Consider the following 16,607-nt stretch of genomic DNA (forward strand, 5'->3'; position numbering starts at 1 on the left):
TTAATATAACTAATTATATCAACTAACTATCTAATATCCTCTCGCAAGTTAAAAGAAATGTCGAAAATAGACGACTACAAAGAAAGAAAAAATGTTGCTTAATCATCCTTTTTTTTTTATTGATATAAGCTAGAATACCAATTAGGTGAATTATAAAGAAAGAAAAATTATATCATCAAATTTTTATTGAAAAACGTTTAACAAATTCATAAAAGAATGATTGAAAAAAATTGAAACTTGTTGGAGACATATATCTACGAAACACCATCTATAAGAAATCTTGAATGATTCAGGCCATATTTTCATAATTTTGGAGATGTTGAAAATACTTTGAACCACAACGGTTAAAATTATATCCACATGAATAACTTTAATGGTATTGAACTTCTAAAACATTTATAGAAGTTCCTTGTGATGGAGTAATTTCTAAATTCTTGATAGATAGGACAACAGTGCCCCACTTTTGAAATATTAAAGAAATGAGTTTTGAAGGAAAAAAAGAAAAGGAAATAATGATTTTTGTTTGTTTCTTTCTTTTAGCATAATTTTTGGTGGCAAACTATTTACCCTTAATGTCAATTGTCTTATGAATTTTTTTTATCATCGTCATTATGATAAGACAATTATAACTTGGAATTTGATAGGAGAGGAGAAAAGAAGAAAATGAACAAATTATTCGAGAATCAAATATGAAAGAAAAGATAAATCAATTAATTTTCAATGAAAATTATTCAAGAAAAATTTGAGAAAGAAAGTAATTGAATAATTATTTATCTGATATCACGTTACAATTCAAGATAGAAATCAATAAAATGAGAAAAAAGTATATTGAATAATGAAAAAATTATTCAATTACATCAAAATGATATAAAATTTATATAACAACGGGTTAATATAACTAATTATATCAACTAACTAATTAAAATTAGTTATTGTCTAATAACATATTGCCTAAGCTACGTATCATTCCTTCATTGCTCAGAAGATTTACTATAGTAACCATTGGCAAGCATAGCATGTTGAAAAGAAAATCAACGACAAATTTTGATGCTTCAGCGAATGGAACTTTATCATTCATTTTGTCAATCAGAATCAGAAGCTTCATGGTCACTTTGAAGTTGGAGGAATTAGATGAAGCCATTTCGAAATATGCATAGTGTCAAGCAATTAAGTATGTAAAAGTATCCGTTCCCCAAATTAATCCTCATGGTCTCTTTTTCTTATAGATATACCAAAGATGGATCAGGTACTTTTTGAAAAGAGCAATTAAGTAAGGTATGTACAAAAAGAAAAGGAATAAAGTAAGGAGGCATTTTCAAAAAAAGTAAATAAAAAAGGAAACGTTTATACACAAACTCATGAACATTTTCTCGCTGTAACAAAGTATAAAAGCTACACCGGTCCACAAAATGCTTGTGAGCTGTGGCATTGGCAATTTCAAAAGACAACTAAGATACGATGGATTAATGGTTGAAGCAAAAAATTATTAAGAGTAGTTGTTATCTAGCGTGTACAAAATGCTTAAAGAAAAACTGATCAAAGTAAGTGCACACTAAACTAACTAAACTAAACTAACATAACTTGTCTAAGATCAGTATTTATCCACAATTGGACTCATTCGAAGAACTAAAGATGGTTTCCATTCCCAAGCGGGTAGTTCTGTGCACTCAATCATTCTTCATCCGTTTATTGCCCATTCATAGAACTATCATCATTTCCCATTTTGCTCTTGTCTATGAGATATGCATATATCATTAATATGTTCCCATTCTATATCCTCAGGAAAGACCTGTTGAAAATGATTACAGTACAAATGTAAATAAAGAATGTCATAATTATTTTGACAAAGACAAAACTACTTAGCAGTTCCTTAAATACTTTTTGCATAGTTTTTAACTTAACCAACAATGATTTTATTAAGTTAATAATTGTCTCAAAATTTGTTTTAACTACAAAAAATGAGTTTTATATGAAGAACCATAAGAAAAACACTAGTAAGTTTTTTCACAAATCTACTTGTTCATTACATAAACACAGGACTAAAGTCTACAAATAGTAATTTATCATCATTAGATGCAAAGGATCAAAACTACATTGTAAGGTTCACTAGTCATATCAAATACCAGTGTGTCCCTTGATACAGAAAATGGGATTATAACTCACAAGTTTGTAATACAGATTGTTAAAAAATATGTAGTTTTGACCTTGTAGATAGTGAGGTGGAAAAAAAGACGCCACATATATAGATATATAGTAACACTAACAAAGAAATGTAGCATAAACGAGGGATAAAATGTACCGCATGAATAAATCTATGATGTTTTGTCCATAGCCAAAAAGCACAAAATACATAAAGTCAATATAAGGTTCACTAATGGAGGAAAGTGGTTTAGGCCAATATAAAAGGAAAAGAAAAGGAGGATTCAAGTTGCTTTTTGAATTTTCAATCCATTTTAAAGGAAGGTGAAGACCATAAATCATTGCCTAGCATATGTCTTCAAAAATTACATCGACTTAAATTGTTTGATTGTTATTCCTTTCATGTCAATATAACAGCTAAAATATAACGAGTACTGGTTCACTATGTGCAACAAAATATGGAAATACCTTCCTAAGATCAATCCATTCGTGATACTCGGTTGCTTGATTAGCATCGTAAACCACTTTATGCAGGCCCTGCAATGAGTAAAAATCCAGAATTTGACAAAATTATAAAAACATTACAAATGATTTTAATTGAAGTTATAGCTAGACATCAAAAACATATTGTCTTCACTCTTTGTAACCTATACATTATGAAACCCAAAAAATGACTTGTGAAAATGTTAAGACATAACCATCTGATTTACTGAGAGCATCAAAAGCAATCAAAATTCAAGAATGAGACACTTACCCGCAAAAGTGAATAAAATAAGAACGGAATTTGACAGCTATATATATATATATATATATATATATTTCGAGCTAAATATATTACCTTGACAGGGTCATAATCAATAATGTCAGCATCATAAAATTTGTAATCACGTTCAGGACATTGAACACAAACTTTCTTCCCAATCAATACATCTAAAGACACTTCCCCTTTAGCAGGTTCAACAGAAGGAGGCTGCACAGACTTCACTGGAGACAAACTGGGCAATGGTTCATCCTGTATCCAAAATTGGTAGCAGCGGCAAAAAAGAACAAAAATAGACCTCATCAATGCATGTTTTTTCTTTTCGTATAAAGAAATAAATTGTACTAGTGCTATAATAAGGCTTTTTTTTCTTCCCAAAACTGCTTCAAATGAGAAACAATATAGAATAACTTCTCATGAAAATCAATTTTTAGAACTTACTTTATAAAAACAAATAATTTTCATTTCAGTTGACAAACAGAAAACACTTTCTACTTTTTTAAAATATCTTTAACAAATAAAATCTAAAATATTAGACCAGTTTGTTTATGATTTTAAAAATAAATTTTCAAATAAAAAATTTGTTTAAAGAATTTATTAAAGTAACATTTGAAGTATTTCATCTATTTGCAAAAATATTTTTATGGATAATGAAATTTCAAAAAATGATCAAAATAAAAAATTATTTTGAGATTTTTTTATAAAAATAATTTTTGAAAGATCTCGTTTTAAAAAAATATATAGTGTTAAAATCTCTAATAATAAATATTTAAATTATCAATTTTCAATTTTTTTATTTGGTAGCAAATAAATATAAAACAATTTATATTATTTTAAAGTAAATTTTCATAGAAATTATTTTTTAAAATATAAATTTAAAATCACTTTTTAAAAATTTTAAACAAACATGTCCGTTAAATGCTAAAAGCCCTTTTTAAATAATCTTGAATCAACATGCCAATAAAAAAGGGAAACTATCACGATTGAAGTTGTATTCAATTTGGTTCTCTGCAATATAAAGAATTGTGATACAACTGAAACAATGATTATACCGACTGATCAGATGTGTTGTTTTGCATCTCTGGGGAAGCTGAAAGTGGCGGAGAGGGTGAATCTTGACGTTGACAATTGACAGAATCTTGAGGTTGATAATTGACAGAATCTCTCCACTCGCTAATTGCATTTTCCATCAAATAAAAAATTGTAAGATGAAGACAAAACTAGAAGCAATAGAACTTTTTCTTTGCATATTTGAAACTATTGAAATAATTAGAATGAATACCTTACACGGCGAACCGTTGTATCATTAATAACCTCAATAATAATCTCTCTGTATTCATCATTTGTAATCATCAATTCTTTCATAAGAGCATTTAACAAAAATTGCTTACCCTGAATAATAATACATAATAAGAAAAACTACAAGTGATTAATCTTCATCAAATCAAATACATATTATTATTAATTATTAAATATGATACCTTATTGAAACGTTGGGATTGATATGCGAAAGCACGCAAGACAGAAGTGTATGCTTCCTTCTCAGCAGTATGAATGAAAGCTTGGATGCGATTTCGAACTTCCAATTCAAAAGCACCGCAATCGTCGTCATCGGAACTGATTTGCTCATTATCTGAAAGTATTAATAATTTAGAAAAAGGAAATGATAAATAAGGAAACAACATATCTTCTCTGAATTATTATTACCAGAGTGAGAAAGTCGAAGGTCCATGATGATTGGAATGAGATTGAAAGACGCTGCAATGAAGAAGACTCTGAGTCTGAGTGAGGTCTTTGAATTCTGAAACTGCTTTTAGAGGATGAGAGGTTTAAAAGACTCACTAGGTTTAACAGAACGAAGAATGAGTCAAACGCCTACTTAGATAGTTAGTTACTATCGTAACTGTTTTTTCTGGGATTATATCCACGTGTTTTCCTATTTAAATTTTAAATATTAGTAAAAATGTAGAATGGGCTTTTTGTCCCGATTATTATTCCTAAAAAAAATTAATTTATAGAAAAATAAATAAATACTCCGAAGGAGACTCCGGCGGCTATGAAAACTTAGATACGGTAATCTCTTATCCTAACAAGGAGCTAAAACGGAGGAGGGGAAAAGTGGATTCAACTTGGAGTACAAATATCTAACAATTTAAAACCATAGATACCGTCATCTATTGTCCCAATAAAATGATTTGTTTATAGATAGTTGATATTATTTAATTTATTTATATGCAAAATGATAGTTGATATTCTTTAATTTCTTCATATGCAAAATATATCTTAAGGTTCTTATAAAAAATATTCTTAGGGTTTATAATTTCAGTTTAATGAGTGTCAAAGGTAATGAGGTATAAGAGAGGAAAACATATCCATTTCAAATTGCTCAAATCTTTGTCTTTAATTGGTATACAATACATGAACATAACTGATTATGTATCCAGAGGAAATATATCTAAATATATGAAAAATGAAGATTGCAAAAAACAATTAAAACTAATTTTGATAAGTAAAAAAAATGAGGCTTTGTCTAGAAAGATATAATATTTAAACCTCATTTCAATTATTTATTTATGAAACAATGATGTCATCAAAGCATTACAAGTATAGAATAAGCTCAAGAATCACAAGTCCAATATTTGATTCCAGTTTTATGATGTTACCAATAGCTTTCTATATAGAATTAGCTGAAGAATCACAAGTCCATTAAATTTGCAATTAGCAATAGTACAATAAAGAGACAATTAAACAAATCTTATTATTGAATTGAATACATTAATAACTTACATGATTATGGTCCATTCATTCAGCAAAGCTCTGACATCATTAACTTAAAGCTTACAAGGAGTTAAAATCAAGTTATTACAAGAATTCTAACTCATAACCAGGCATATTCATGAGTTACTTCCAAGAACAATCTACACTTATTACACAAATGAAGCATGTTAAAGTTATTGGTCAAAGCATGAGCCTGGACCAATAGGAGCAGTTCTACCATAAAAATTTGTGACTGGAGCAGCTGGAACCCCTCTTCTATTCAACAGACATCTGAAGTATTGCAACCGGAGCAATGCGGTTGAGTCACTTTTTCCAGTTGAAGTGGATTGTCTCTCACTCCACAAACGTTCTATTGGAAACAAGTAATTGTTAATTTTTCATACATAACAAAGGAAAATGATAAAGTGAAAAACACCTCTACATAAGACAAGATTGACAGATATACAAGCATACACACAAATGTATCCTATTCTAAATCCACATACAGTGGATTGTGCATACACACACATGAGCTAAGTGTCTTGTGTCTAGGATTGCTCATGGTTTGGTTGGTTACGAAGGAAAACCAAACCGAACTAAACCATTACCATAGTTCGGTAAAACTGAACCGAACTGCTAATGGGTCGTCTCGCATTGAACCAAACTGACATAAAACTTTGGTGCATCTGTTTTGTATTTCCGAACCAAACTGAAACTACCTTTACAAAAACCTGAATTGTAACTTACCAAACTAAACTGATTCTTTGTAAACCATACTAATATTAAATTGTTATATTATCAACTGATATTAGGACTGTGCTTAAAATAAAAAAGCAACCTATCCGAATATTAGGACTGTTTAAAAAATCATAAACCAAACTGCACTGAAAAGAATGGAACTGTGATAGATAGTTCACGAACTGAACTGAACCGAACCAAATAGGTTCAGTTCGTGTAATTTTCATCACACTAAGTTTTTGCTTTTTTTAACAGTCCTACTTGTTTGTGAGGGTTCTTGTGTTGCGTCTGGTATATATGTCTACGTAAGTGCCTTATAGCATATGCCTTTCACATGGCTTTCGTATTGGATCTTTTATATGGGTGACAGAGATAGTGACTTTTGCTTCTCTATTAATTAATTAACTCTAAGAGGGAATGCTACTCAATTTTACAGGATTAATTGCAATTAAATATAATGCAAGAATTGCAAATAACTTTGGATTAGTAAGACAACTAACCTGCTGCAGCTGCAGCTCGAGGCCATATTGTTTGCTGAACATCTGATGTATCGGCTGTCTCACCCCACATGCAAACTTCTCCTCCAAGAACAAGTTTTTGTTCAGAAGCTTTATGTATTCCTTCTAGTGGCTCAGCATTATAGACCTCGTCCCAAGGGACATCTAGATGGTCAAGATACCACACACCTTGGTTACTGAAAATACACCTCAAGCCTTTCGCAACAACCCTTGGACAAACCCCCGGGCCCAACCTACAGTAGTAATTACTTAAAATACGTTAGAACTGATTCATTTGAGATTCATGCTCAAAATAAAACTACATGGACAAGAATTCACCAGTTATGCACTACAGTCCGTGGATGCAGCTTTGTTGGAAACGTATTGAAGGTTTCTTCCCTGATAAGTTACATAAAAAGGGAACATCTAAAATATATGGCTACAGTCTAAGAGCGCAAATAGTAAATTGAAAGCACTATTTCATAGTCGATGATCCGTACAAAAGACAATATATATTAAAGGTATAAGAAAGTTTTTTATGGTATATTGCCATATATGTCGTACCAGTTCACAGGACTCCAGTTTTTCGAAAGGGCCATGTTTTGAGCCCTCAGTACAAAATGTTCGTAAGCATCATTAGCAGTCATGTTGAGGTTCTCTAGCCTGCATTGGAGATATAATCACATCTGAATATTGTGCTTGATGCATGTCAATATTCCAATTCATGGTTTGTGATGGTTAATTAACTTAATTTTCTGGAAATTTGATCCCGATGTCGATGCTCGAAACCAAAAAACAGAGTGGCAAAATAAACAGTGTAGCTAAAATTGAAATTTCCCCTTTTCAATTTTATATGAATTTCCATAGCTTGATGGATTTAACGCGCTAGGCAACAAAAAACCGTCATATAATGTAACGAATGACTGCGTATAGAAGGTTAAGATTTGTACCATTTATTCACATGAGAAGTATTGGTCCAACAACCTGTCAAAATAAATAGTGATTTCCTATCAATTAGCATTGATACAAAATGGCTTAAAAATTGCACTAAACCAATTTATATTGTTTATGATGATTGTTATCATTGTAAACGATATGAAGTCACAATCACTATTACACATTTTAACACTACAGTAATCAAATTAAGTTGTGCTAACAATAAAAATGATTCTTAGGCCAGCTTAAAGCTTTTAGGTAAAATGGTTCTTTACTCTTTAGCAAGATGCAAGAAGAAATCCGTGCATACTGACCTGTATGTACTTCATCACCACCCAAGTGAAATAGTTCAAATGGAAATATTTTTCTCATATCTGTAAATTTAGACAAGGACAACGTAAAAAAAATTAATTTATAAGCAATGCACATTAGTACATTGATCCATGTTTTATAGGAGCTTAACCTGTCAGAATGCCTGAAAGGACATCAAAAGTAAACTTCTTTGAAACATCTAGTGGCATCCTACAAGACGGCGATGGCCAAAGATCAGGATATCCAGTACCCCTAATCAGAAACAAAAAAGAACAACCTTAAAATATTTCTGATGTACAATAATAGCTGTCAACAGAAATAATAAATTGTTGGAGCATATTAAAGTCCAAATTTATGCAAAATAAAAGGACCAAAGCCTGAATAACTTGAAAGAAATGTTTGCGACAAATTGTAAAAGAATTTTTTTTGCAGGTTTCCATGTATAACCAGTTTCAATTTCAACATTAGTATAAATTGCAAAAAGACTATCAATCTATCAGCTTAAGAGAAAATTGACCATGACATAAGCTTTACCATGATTTTGCATGACCAGGGACATCCACTTCTGCCATCACATTTATGCCTGTGATAAACCACAAAAATAGAAATTCCATTATCTTGCATAACGATCAAAACTGCAAAATGCTAATATGAAATAGAAACTTCAAAAGGATATTTGGAGATACCTCACCTCTCATTTTGGAAAAGCTTTATATCATGAAAAAGTAAAACATCATAAGAGAACAGTGTTAGTCAGCATTCAACTGAGAAACATTTAAAGGATTTATACCGGTAGGAGATGGAACAAGGCGAATCTTACTTGACAATTTCGTATGCATCCTCTACTGTATAACGTTCCCACTTTGAGTATGAACCTTTCCACAATTTTGGATACGTAGGTACTTCAAGAGGAAACGACTGATCATCGATGATGTGCCAATGTAAAACATTCTACCAGGTAGAACTTTTTCATGTCAGCGTCACCTTAAAAAAAACATGATATGCTAGTTTTTGAGACACTTATGATATTTATACATCTTACAAGTTTGGCGTAAGACATAGATTCAATTATCTGCTTAATTACATCAACTGGTAAATAGTGCCTTGATGTATCTGCAAAATAAAAGAAACTCAAGATATGTGTCAATAGCCACTGATCAATGCATATGAACACTCACCAAATATAAACTTCTCTCTTTTATAAAATATATATTGGCTCACCCAACATGAGACCACGATATGGAAATCTCGGTTTATCTCGGATGGACCAAGGTGCCTTGTCTATTTGTACTGTTTTGGTTGAATAATCAAAAGAACACAATTGGCTGAACGTCTGGGAAATCATCATTAAAAAGCGAGGATGGAGGAAATAAGTCACATATAACTCGAAAGGAATTACAAATTTGTCAATCATTCAAAAACTATATCATGTGATGTGTCCTTAATACTCATTAAAAAACCAAAACAACAACAGTTCAGTTTGCATTTTCAAGTAAAACAAGTATAATACAAAAAACTTTAAGCAATTAACTAACTATCATAAGAGAGGAAAACAGATTCATTTCAAACTTCTGAAATCTTAATCAGTATAAATAACAGTAACAGAACTGATTATGAATATTGCTAATCATATGGAGAAAATAGAAAACTTATTTTGACGAGAAAAATAAATAGTAGAACTCGTTTCAATTATGTATGAAATAATGCCATCAAAGCATCACAAGTTTGCTATATATAAGAAATATTGTTCTCTATTCAATACGCACCTCTAATCCACGCAATGCCCCAAAAACAGTATTTGCCTGCATTAAAAAAATCACAAAATTAGATGACTAACGATAATGGAAGTATATCTTAATTCATAGCATATCATATTTATGGGTTTTTTTAAATAAAAAAGAAAAGATGCTTAAAGAGAAAACAAAAAAATAAATCCAATTTATTTGTTTCGGTCAATTCCAACAATAAGAATAAGAAGTGAAACAAAAAATAAAACTATCTAAGTCAATTTAAAGAAATTTGGTGGACCGAAAAACAGAACACTTCAATCAACACAAGTGCTATTGAATCAAAAATAAACAATTACTATAAAAGGAAATTATTTCAAAAATAGAAAAAGGAAACCTGAAAATCACACAACGATATATAAAAACATAATCAGACATTCGAATTCAAGCACAATTGATGGTCGAAAACAATTAAACAAAAACACCATAAAATAAATTAAATTAAATTAAAAACAAAACTATACCTCAATGGTCACTTTCCCAGAACCAGTAGTGTCTTTTGAAACAAACAAGTTATAGCTTTCATCTACTCCAAGTTGAAGCTGCAACAAAATTTCCCAATATCAAAATAAATAAAAAATCCTCAAAATCCATAAAACAAAAAAGTAAATGGTACAACTACAGTTAACCCACCTCTTCACTTTTGGAATTCACAACAACATTCAATTTGGTAACATCATAATCAACCGTGACTGTTCTAAGAAAACCACCGAAGCTGTTACCATTTCTGAACACTATCCCTTTGTATCTATCAAAAGCAGTTCGGACAATGGCAGAAGCAGCAGCGTTTCCGATGAGAGAAAGTGATGGATCAACGGAGAGAGAGTCATTGCCGAAAGTAAATTTTGCAGGAAGAGGCCAAATGAATGGAAGAGAATTGTGGGTTTGTGAGATTTTGGCTGCCAGAGTTTGAGAAATGCAGAATGAAAAAGCTATGATGAATAATGTGGGGTAGTAGTAGAAGCACCAAGACATGGTTCAACTCAAAACTGTTACAGAGAGAGAAAGGAGAAAGAAAGGAGAGAGAGAGTGATTGTTTGATTGGCGTTGTCGTACAGTTAAGCTAAAGTTGCACATTATGTTTTTTAAAATGTTATGATAAGTTTAAATTTAATAACACTAAATTTTGAAAATTTATATTTAGATAAATTACATGTCCTTTAACTTAATTTTCTTTTTTATTTGGTTTTTTATTTTAATTTTAAGTGACAATTTGATATTTTATATTTTAAAATTTCAACAATATTATTCTTTTTTATACAAAAATTCAAAAAAAAAAATTAATCAAAATTCATAAAATTAATTATATTCTTCAATATAATACAAATTTAATCAAATTCGTAACACAAATCTTCAAATAAATTTATATTGTTAGGAATAAAGAATTAAATCAGAAAAAAAAAAAATAAATGACTAAAATGTTATCTGAAATTAAGTTAAGAGATCACGGATGTAATTTAGCCTTTATATTTATTTTCTATTTTAAAATAATTAATATATATTTATTAATTATATTAAAAACAAACTACATTTTTTCCTTATGTGTTTTATCTCTTCAGGCATTGTTGGTCTCTTTTTAATTTTGAATTGTTTATCTTTGTCGTTAGTTTATTAGAATTAAAGACAACTCTCTAAAAAATAGTGATAATAGTGTGATATTAACGGTGCGTGACTTACGATATCAAGATAACAACAACGTAAATACAAGTAAATTAAGAGTGAGACGGAGAAGAAAAATACAAGCGCGATATTCAGAGCGAATTAGTGAAAGACTTGATACTATATAATTCTTCTTACAAAGACAGAAAGATAGCAATTTTTTTTAGTGTTGGAACGATTTCACGAGAGGAATGAAAGAAGATATGAATTTTTTGATTAATAATGATTTTAATTTTTAATTAAAATATAAAATTTAAATGAATTAAATTAAAAAAATAATAATATAAAAGTACAATCGACATATTTATTGATTAAAAAAATAAGAGTATTGATACACTATTCTTTTTTTAAAGTGTCATATAAATTGTCTTTTCAAGAAATCACTAACGTAAGAAACATCAATGGAGAACAATTAAAAATTAAAATTTTATTAATCTTTCCTTCTTAATAAAGACTTATAACCGTGGATTAGTGGTTAGAAGATTTTGCAAGAAATGTAATAATTAAAATAATTAAAAGTTGTTTTATTATACATCATAAATATTGATTATTTTATCATTAATGTTAAAAAATAAATATTTTTGGAAGTTGTATATAATACTTGAAAGATACATTAAAAAATAATAATTAAAATCATATTAAAAATTAAAAATATTATTTATTTTGAGATTTTTTTTAAATTTAGTTATAAGTTTTGTATCTCATCAAATTTATAGATATAAAATATTAATATAACATGTTTTAAATTATGTGACGTAACATTATAAAGATAAATAATTCTCATTGATTAATTGTTTACTTTTTATAATTAAAATACAAAAATAAATAATTTTTGGAGTTAGAAAATAAAGTTTTTAAGGTTTTCTTTTTTTGTTTTTTACAATATCATAACTGTTAATCGTTCACGTAATCATGTCATTTAAAATATATCATGTCATATTTTTTTAGTTTAAAAATATATATAAAAAATACCAAAATTAGTAAATTTTAAAATAGAAAAACAAATTATAATAACAAACCAAAACAGAAAATCAAAATTACAATTAAATAATCTTCTTACCAAAACAACATTTATGATAAGACAAATAAAATAAATATTGTATGCAAATCATTTTATATAAACTTTGTGAACACTTACAAAATTATTGATCTAAGATAGTATTTTTCATTTTTATATTCTTTTAGACGCGTCTTACGTTATTTTAAAAAAAAAAAATACATGTATTTTACATGCTAATAAGAACCATTATTTAATTTGATCCATTGCACTTTTAATTATACTTTTTGGCTTTTATTTTATGACATTCATAAAAATAATTTCTTTATTTTTAAATTTATTGTTTTATAGAGAATATAAATTTAGTTTTGTGGAGTGGATATTGAAAATTATGTTAATTTTCTTAGAATAGATTAAAATGTGATTTATTTTAATAAGTTTTTTTATTATTTAAAAAATATTTTATTTTCGGAGCATTTGTTAACAAAATCCTAATATTTATTGATATTTGTAATTGGTTTATATAATTAATTCATTTAATATTAATCATAATTCACCATTTAGTTTAAATTTTGGTTATCTTTTCCCAAATCATGCATTAATTAATAGATTAAAAGAATCTCATACAAATTATATTTTTTTTTTTTTATAAATAATAGTAAATGATAATTATATTTCTTACTTAATACCATTTTGGGATGAATCACATTTAAAATCAAAATAAAAATGTGAATATTTCTAATCAATTGTATTTAATTCTATGTAAAAATTAAAACATTTTGTACAACAAAATTTAGAGTGGTCATATATTTTTTTATGTAATAAAATTATTATTGATTTTAATTTTGCTAATAATTAAAAATTATAGAATATCACTCGTGCAACACTTGTCAAATAGTTAATACTTTAAATCATTTTTGTATACTCAAACATGACAAACATATTAATTGTTTTTATTTTTTGTAAGCAAATCAAATATTATATGACGCAGGCAAATCACAAGCAAACCGAGCGGCTCCGCAAATACGCAAGTAGGTAATCTACATTCCAACTATTTTATAAACAAGATTAATTCAAGGGTCGCAAGACTTGATCTAATCCAATCATAAAATAGTAAAAACTTTTTTTAGTGTGATTCTTAATGTTTTATTCTAGATTTGACCCGTGAACAACAATATTATTATTATTATTATTATTATTATTATTATTATTATTATTATTATTATTATTATTATTATTATTATTATTATTATTAATAATAATAATAATAATAATAATAAATGAATTGGTATGTCCCTAAAGTTATTCTTTACATAATAGATATATGAACAACTATATTTTATATACTAGTCTGACACTCTATTAACTGTGATTAAAAATATAATTAATTTAATTAAATAAATGATTGATTCAAATTAATAATAATTATTCATGTGATTTAAATTTATTATATTTTTACAAACAATTAATTAAATATTGTATATGTAAAAGACAATTGATATCCATAAAATATTTTTATTTTATTTTCTTAAGTTATGCTAGTGTCAATTTTAAAAAATTAGTTTTTGGGCAAAGTTGTATTTTTCATAATTATTATATACTATCTTCGCATCGGCATTAGTAAAAGTGAGTTAAAAAAATTATTTATTAAATCATTTTTTTTATATTAAAGATTGAATGGGACATAGTATAATGTGTTAAATGAAAATTAAACTAGTGGATCGAATTGAGTAAAAAAACAAAAGGAGACAAAATGGATAATATTTAACGTTTAATGCATAAAAGACCAAAATAAATCTTAAAATCAATATAAAAAGACAAAAAAAGAATAAAAATATATTTTAGTTTTTTTAATCTAACTTAATTTTCGCTTAAGTTATTTAAATTTTTTATTTATTTGATTCTTTAAGTTATATTATTTGCACCATTATCTTTTAAGATATATTAAATTTCATATGAAGATTTTTAAGTTTAAATTTTTTATTAAATTATTGTCATAAAATATTAAGATATAATCGAAATATCACAACAAATTAATTTTTCAAATTCCTTTATATTTAAAAGAAGTTAATAACATTAATTATAAGGATATATATCTATTACCTTATTTTTAAAATTATAAGTGTGTTTAAATTATTATAGAAAAACTAAAAAAAAATATAAATAATTTATAAAATTTTATTTTTTAAAATAATTAGTATAAAGAGTATACGGTTGCTCTTAATGATGGCGGGAAATGACAAGACTTTCAACAATAGGAGTATTAGTATTGGAGCCTTTATTATGAAAACCAATTCATGGCTCTCTTTCGCCTCTTGTTGTTCCTCGTTTGAAGTTCAATGAGGATGGCTAGCATCATCTTTTGGTGCGTGTTTCATTATCATGTAGGAACTTTGGGTTATCTTTAAAGGGTTGAAGTATGATTTTTAATATAATATTCACATGACCAGTATGGATAGAATTTTTAGTATAATTCATGACTTTGACTCCATTGTCATGTTGACTGACATGAGCTCGATATGTCTTCTTTCTTATAGGTTTGTAGTCTCTTTGCTTGTTGGAGCTTATCCCCATTCTTCCACACACACAAAATAATACATTAGCCCCATTTACTTTTTCTCTTGTAAAAAGAAATTTGTAAAGTACTACTTCAAAAATTATTTATGATAAAAGTATTATTAGTAATTCCTTCATCTCATTTTAAATATTTCATTTATTATTTTTTTGTTTTAAATTATTTATCATTTGATAATATGAATACAATATTATTTATTTATTTTAGTAATATATATTTATTTAATATAGTGCAATTCATCAAATTTATTAATTAACTATAATTAATAGAAATTTAAATAAATAAAACTCATTTTATCATTAAAAGTTTTTTTGTGTAAGAATCCCACGAAACTCAAATTAAACTATTAAGAGATGAGATCACAATATGTATTATTCGAATTAGACCAAAAAAAGAAGACAGAAGAAGTATGTATTATCTATTGTAAAGAGGTAACGTTATTATGTACATGTTCAATTGTAGGTATGTCCAATCCTTACGAATATAAATAGTTTATATTTAACAAGGATTTAGATTTGAATTGCGTCGTCATTGTGACAACTTCGTTGGAGAGTAATGAGTATATACTTTAGTAAGCAAATTCTGAACCGTAGTACTTTCGTTGACTCTAATAAACCAAGCGGAACTAAACTCACTAAACTTCAACTTTAAATTCATAAAATAATATTATGTCAATAGTTTATTTAATTTATCCAAAACTTGAACAACATGTCAACTCCCTCTCAGTATCCAATTATGCGGGTCCAATTGAACCTTGTTACTTGAGGATCAGATAAAGAAAAATATTTTTAATAATTTTGTATTTAATTTAAAAAAAAATGAATTTTTTTTAATGATTTTTCTCCAAATTCCTATGATTGGAGAGCAAAAATTACTTAAAAAATAATTTTGATACTATCTCTTTACTTCTTAAAATTTAAATCACATACTTTTTTTATATATAAATATAATTTCAACTCTTCTTTCTTTTAAAATCTCTCCGACTAAAAACTTTTAAAATTATAATATCAATATTTATTATTTGAATTAAGATTTAAAATATTTATTATTTGAATTAAGATTTAAAAAATATTAATAAACGATAAAAATGTCATGGAATGAAATCTTTGGAGACCAAATGAATAAAAATCTAAGAGTTATACTAGGGAGCAAAAACTCAATACAAAATCAATTAACTGGCCAATAGAAAAATAAAAATCTTGCGCTACTCAATACAAAATATAATTGAAGTAAATCACGGTTGAATTTTCAAATGAAATCACTCTATATTCTCTCCACCTGGAGCTGGATATGAAATGGAGAAATCCCTTCCTTTTATATACCAGTGGCATGTGGGGATTAAAATATTCAATATTTGAGATTTAAAATTGAATATCCATTTGTCAAAATAATTTGAATAAACAATTACAAATAAAATAAAAAAGAAACGTTCACTTACTCCCTCATCGGC

At 27.5% G+C, this 16,607-nt stretch overlaps 2 protein-coding genes across 2 annotated transcripts; both read right to left on the bottom strand.

The window, feature by feature from the left end:
- Positions 1-1,443: 1,443 nt before the first annotated feature.
- On the bottom strand, positions 1,444-4,957 carry LOC101495330 (protein EMSY-LIKE 3-like). The gene is made up of 7 exons (XM_004497251.4): positions 4,607-4,957; positions 4,381-4,532; positions 4,182-4,291; positions 3,952-4,072; positions 2,978-3,151; positions 2,608-2,676; positions 1,444-1,789 (listed from the first exon to the last, which is right to left on the bottom strand). Exons 1-7 carry the CDS (start codon positions 4,629-4,631, stop codon positions 1,712-1,714), a joined length of 729 nt encoding a protein of 242 aa, XP_004497308.1. The 5' UTR covers positions 4,632-4,957; the 3' UTR covers positions 1,444-1,711.
- A 681-nt stretch (positions 4,958-5,638) lies between these two features.
- On the bottom strand, positions 5,639-11,002 carry LOC101495656 (beta-hexosaminidase 1-like). The gene is made up of 15 exons (XM_004497252.4): positions 10,560-11,002; positions 10,391-10,468; positions 9,906-9,941; positions 9,361-9,472; positions 9,182-9,252; positions 8,960-9,090; positions 8,831-8,847; positions 8,674-8,722; positions 8,291-8,391; positions 8,142-8,201; positions 7,842-7,875; positions 7,456-7,554; positions 7,231-7,290; positions 6,895-7,145; positions 5,639-6,026 (listed from the first exon to the last, which is right to left on the bottom strand). Exons 1-15 carry the CDS (start codon positions 10,899-10,901, stop codon positions 5,851-5,853), a joined length of 1,617 nt encoding a protein of 538 aa, XP_004497309.1. The 5' UTR covers positions 10,902-11,002; the 3' UTR covers positions 5,639-5,850.
- Between the last annotated feature and the right edge of the window lie 5,605 nt (positions 11,003-16,607).

Source organism: Cicer arietinum, chromosome 4 (genome assembly GCF_000331145.2).
Source record: "Cicer arietinum cultivar CDC Frontier isolate Library 1 chromosome 4, Cicar.CDCFrontier_v2.0, whole genome shotgun sequence".
In the NCBI taxonomy this organism is placed as follows: Eukaryota; Viridiplantae; Streptophyta; class Magnoliopsida; order Fabales; family Fabaceae; genus Cicer; species Cicer arietinum.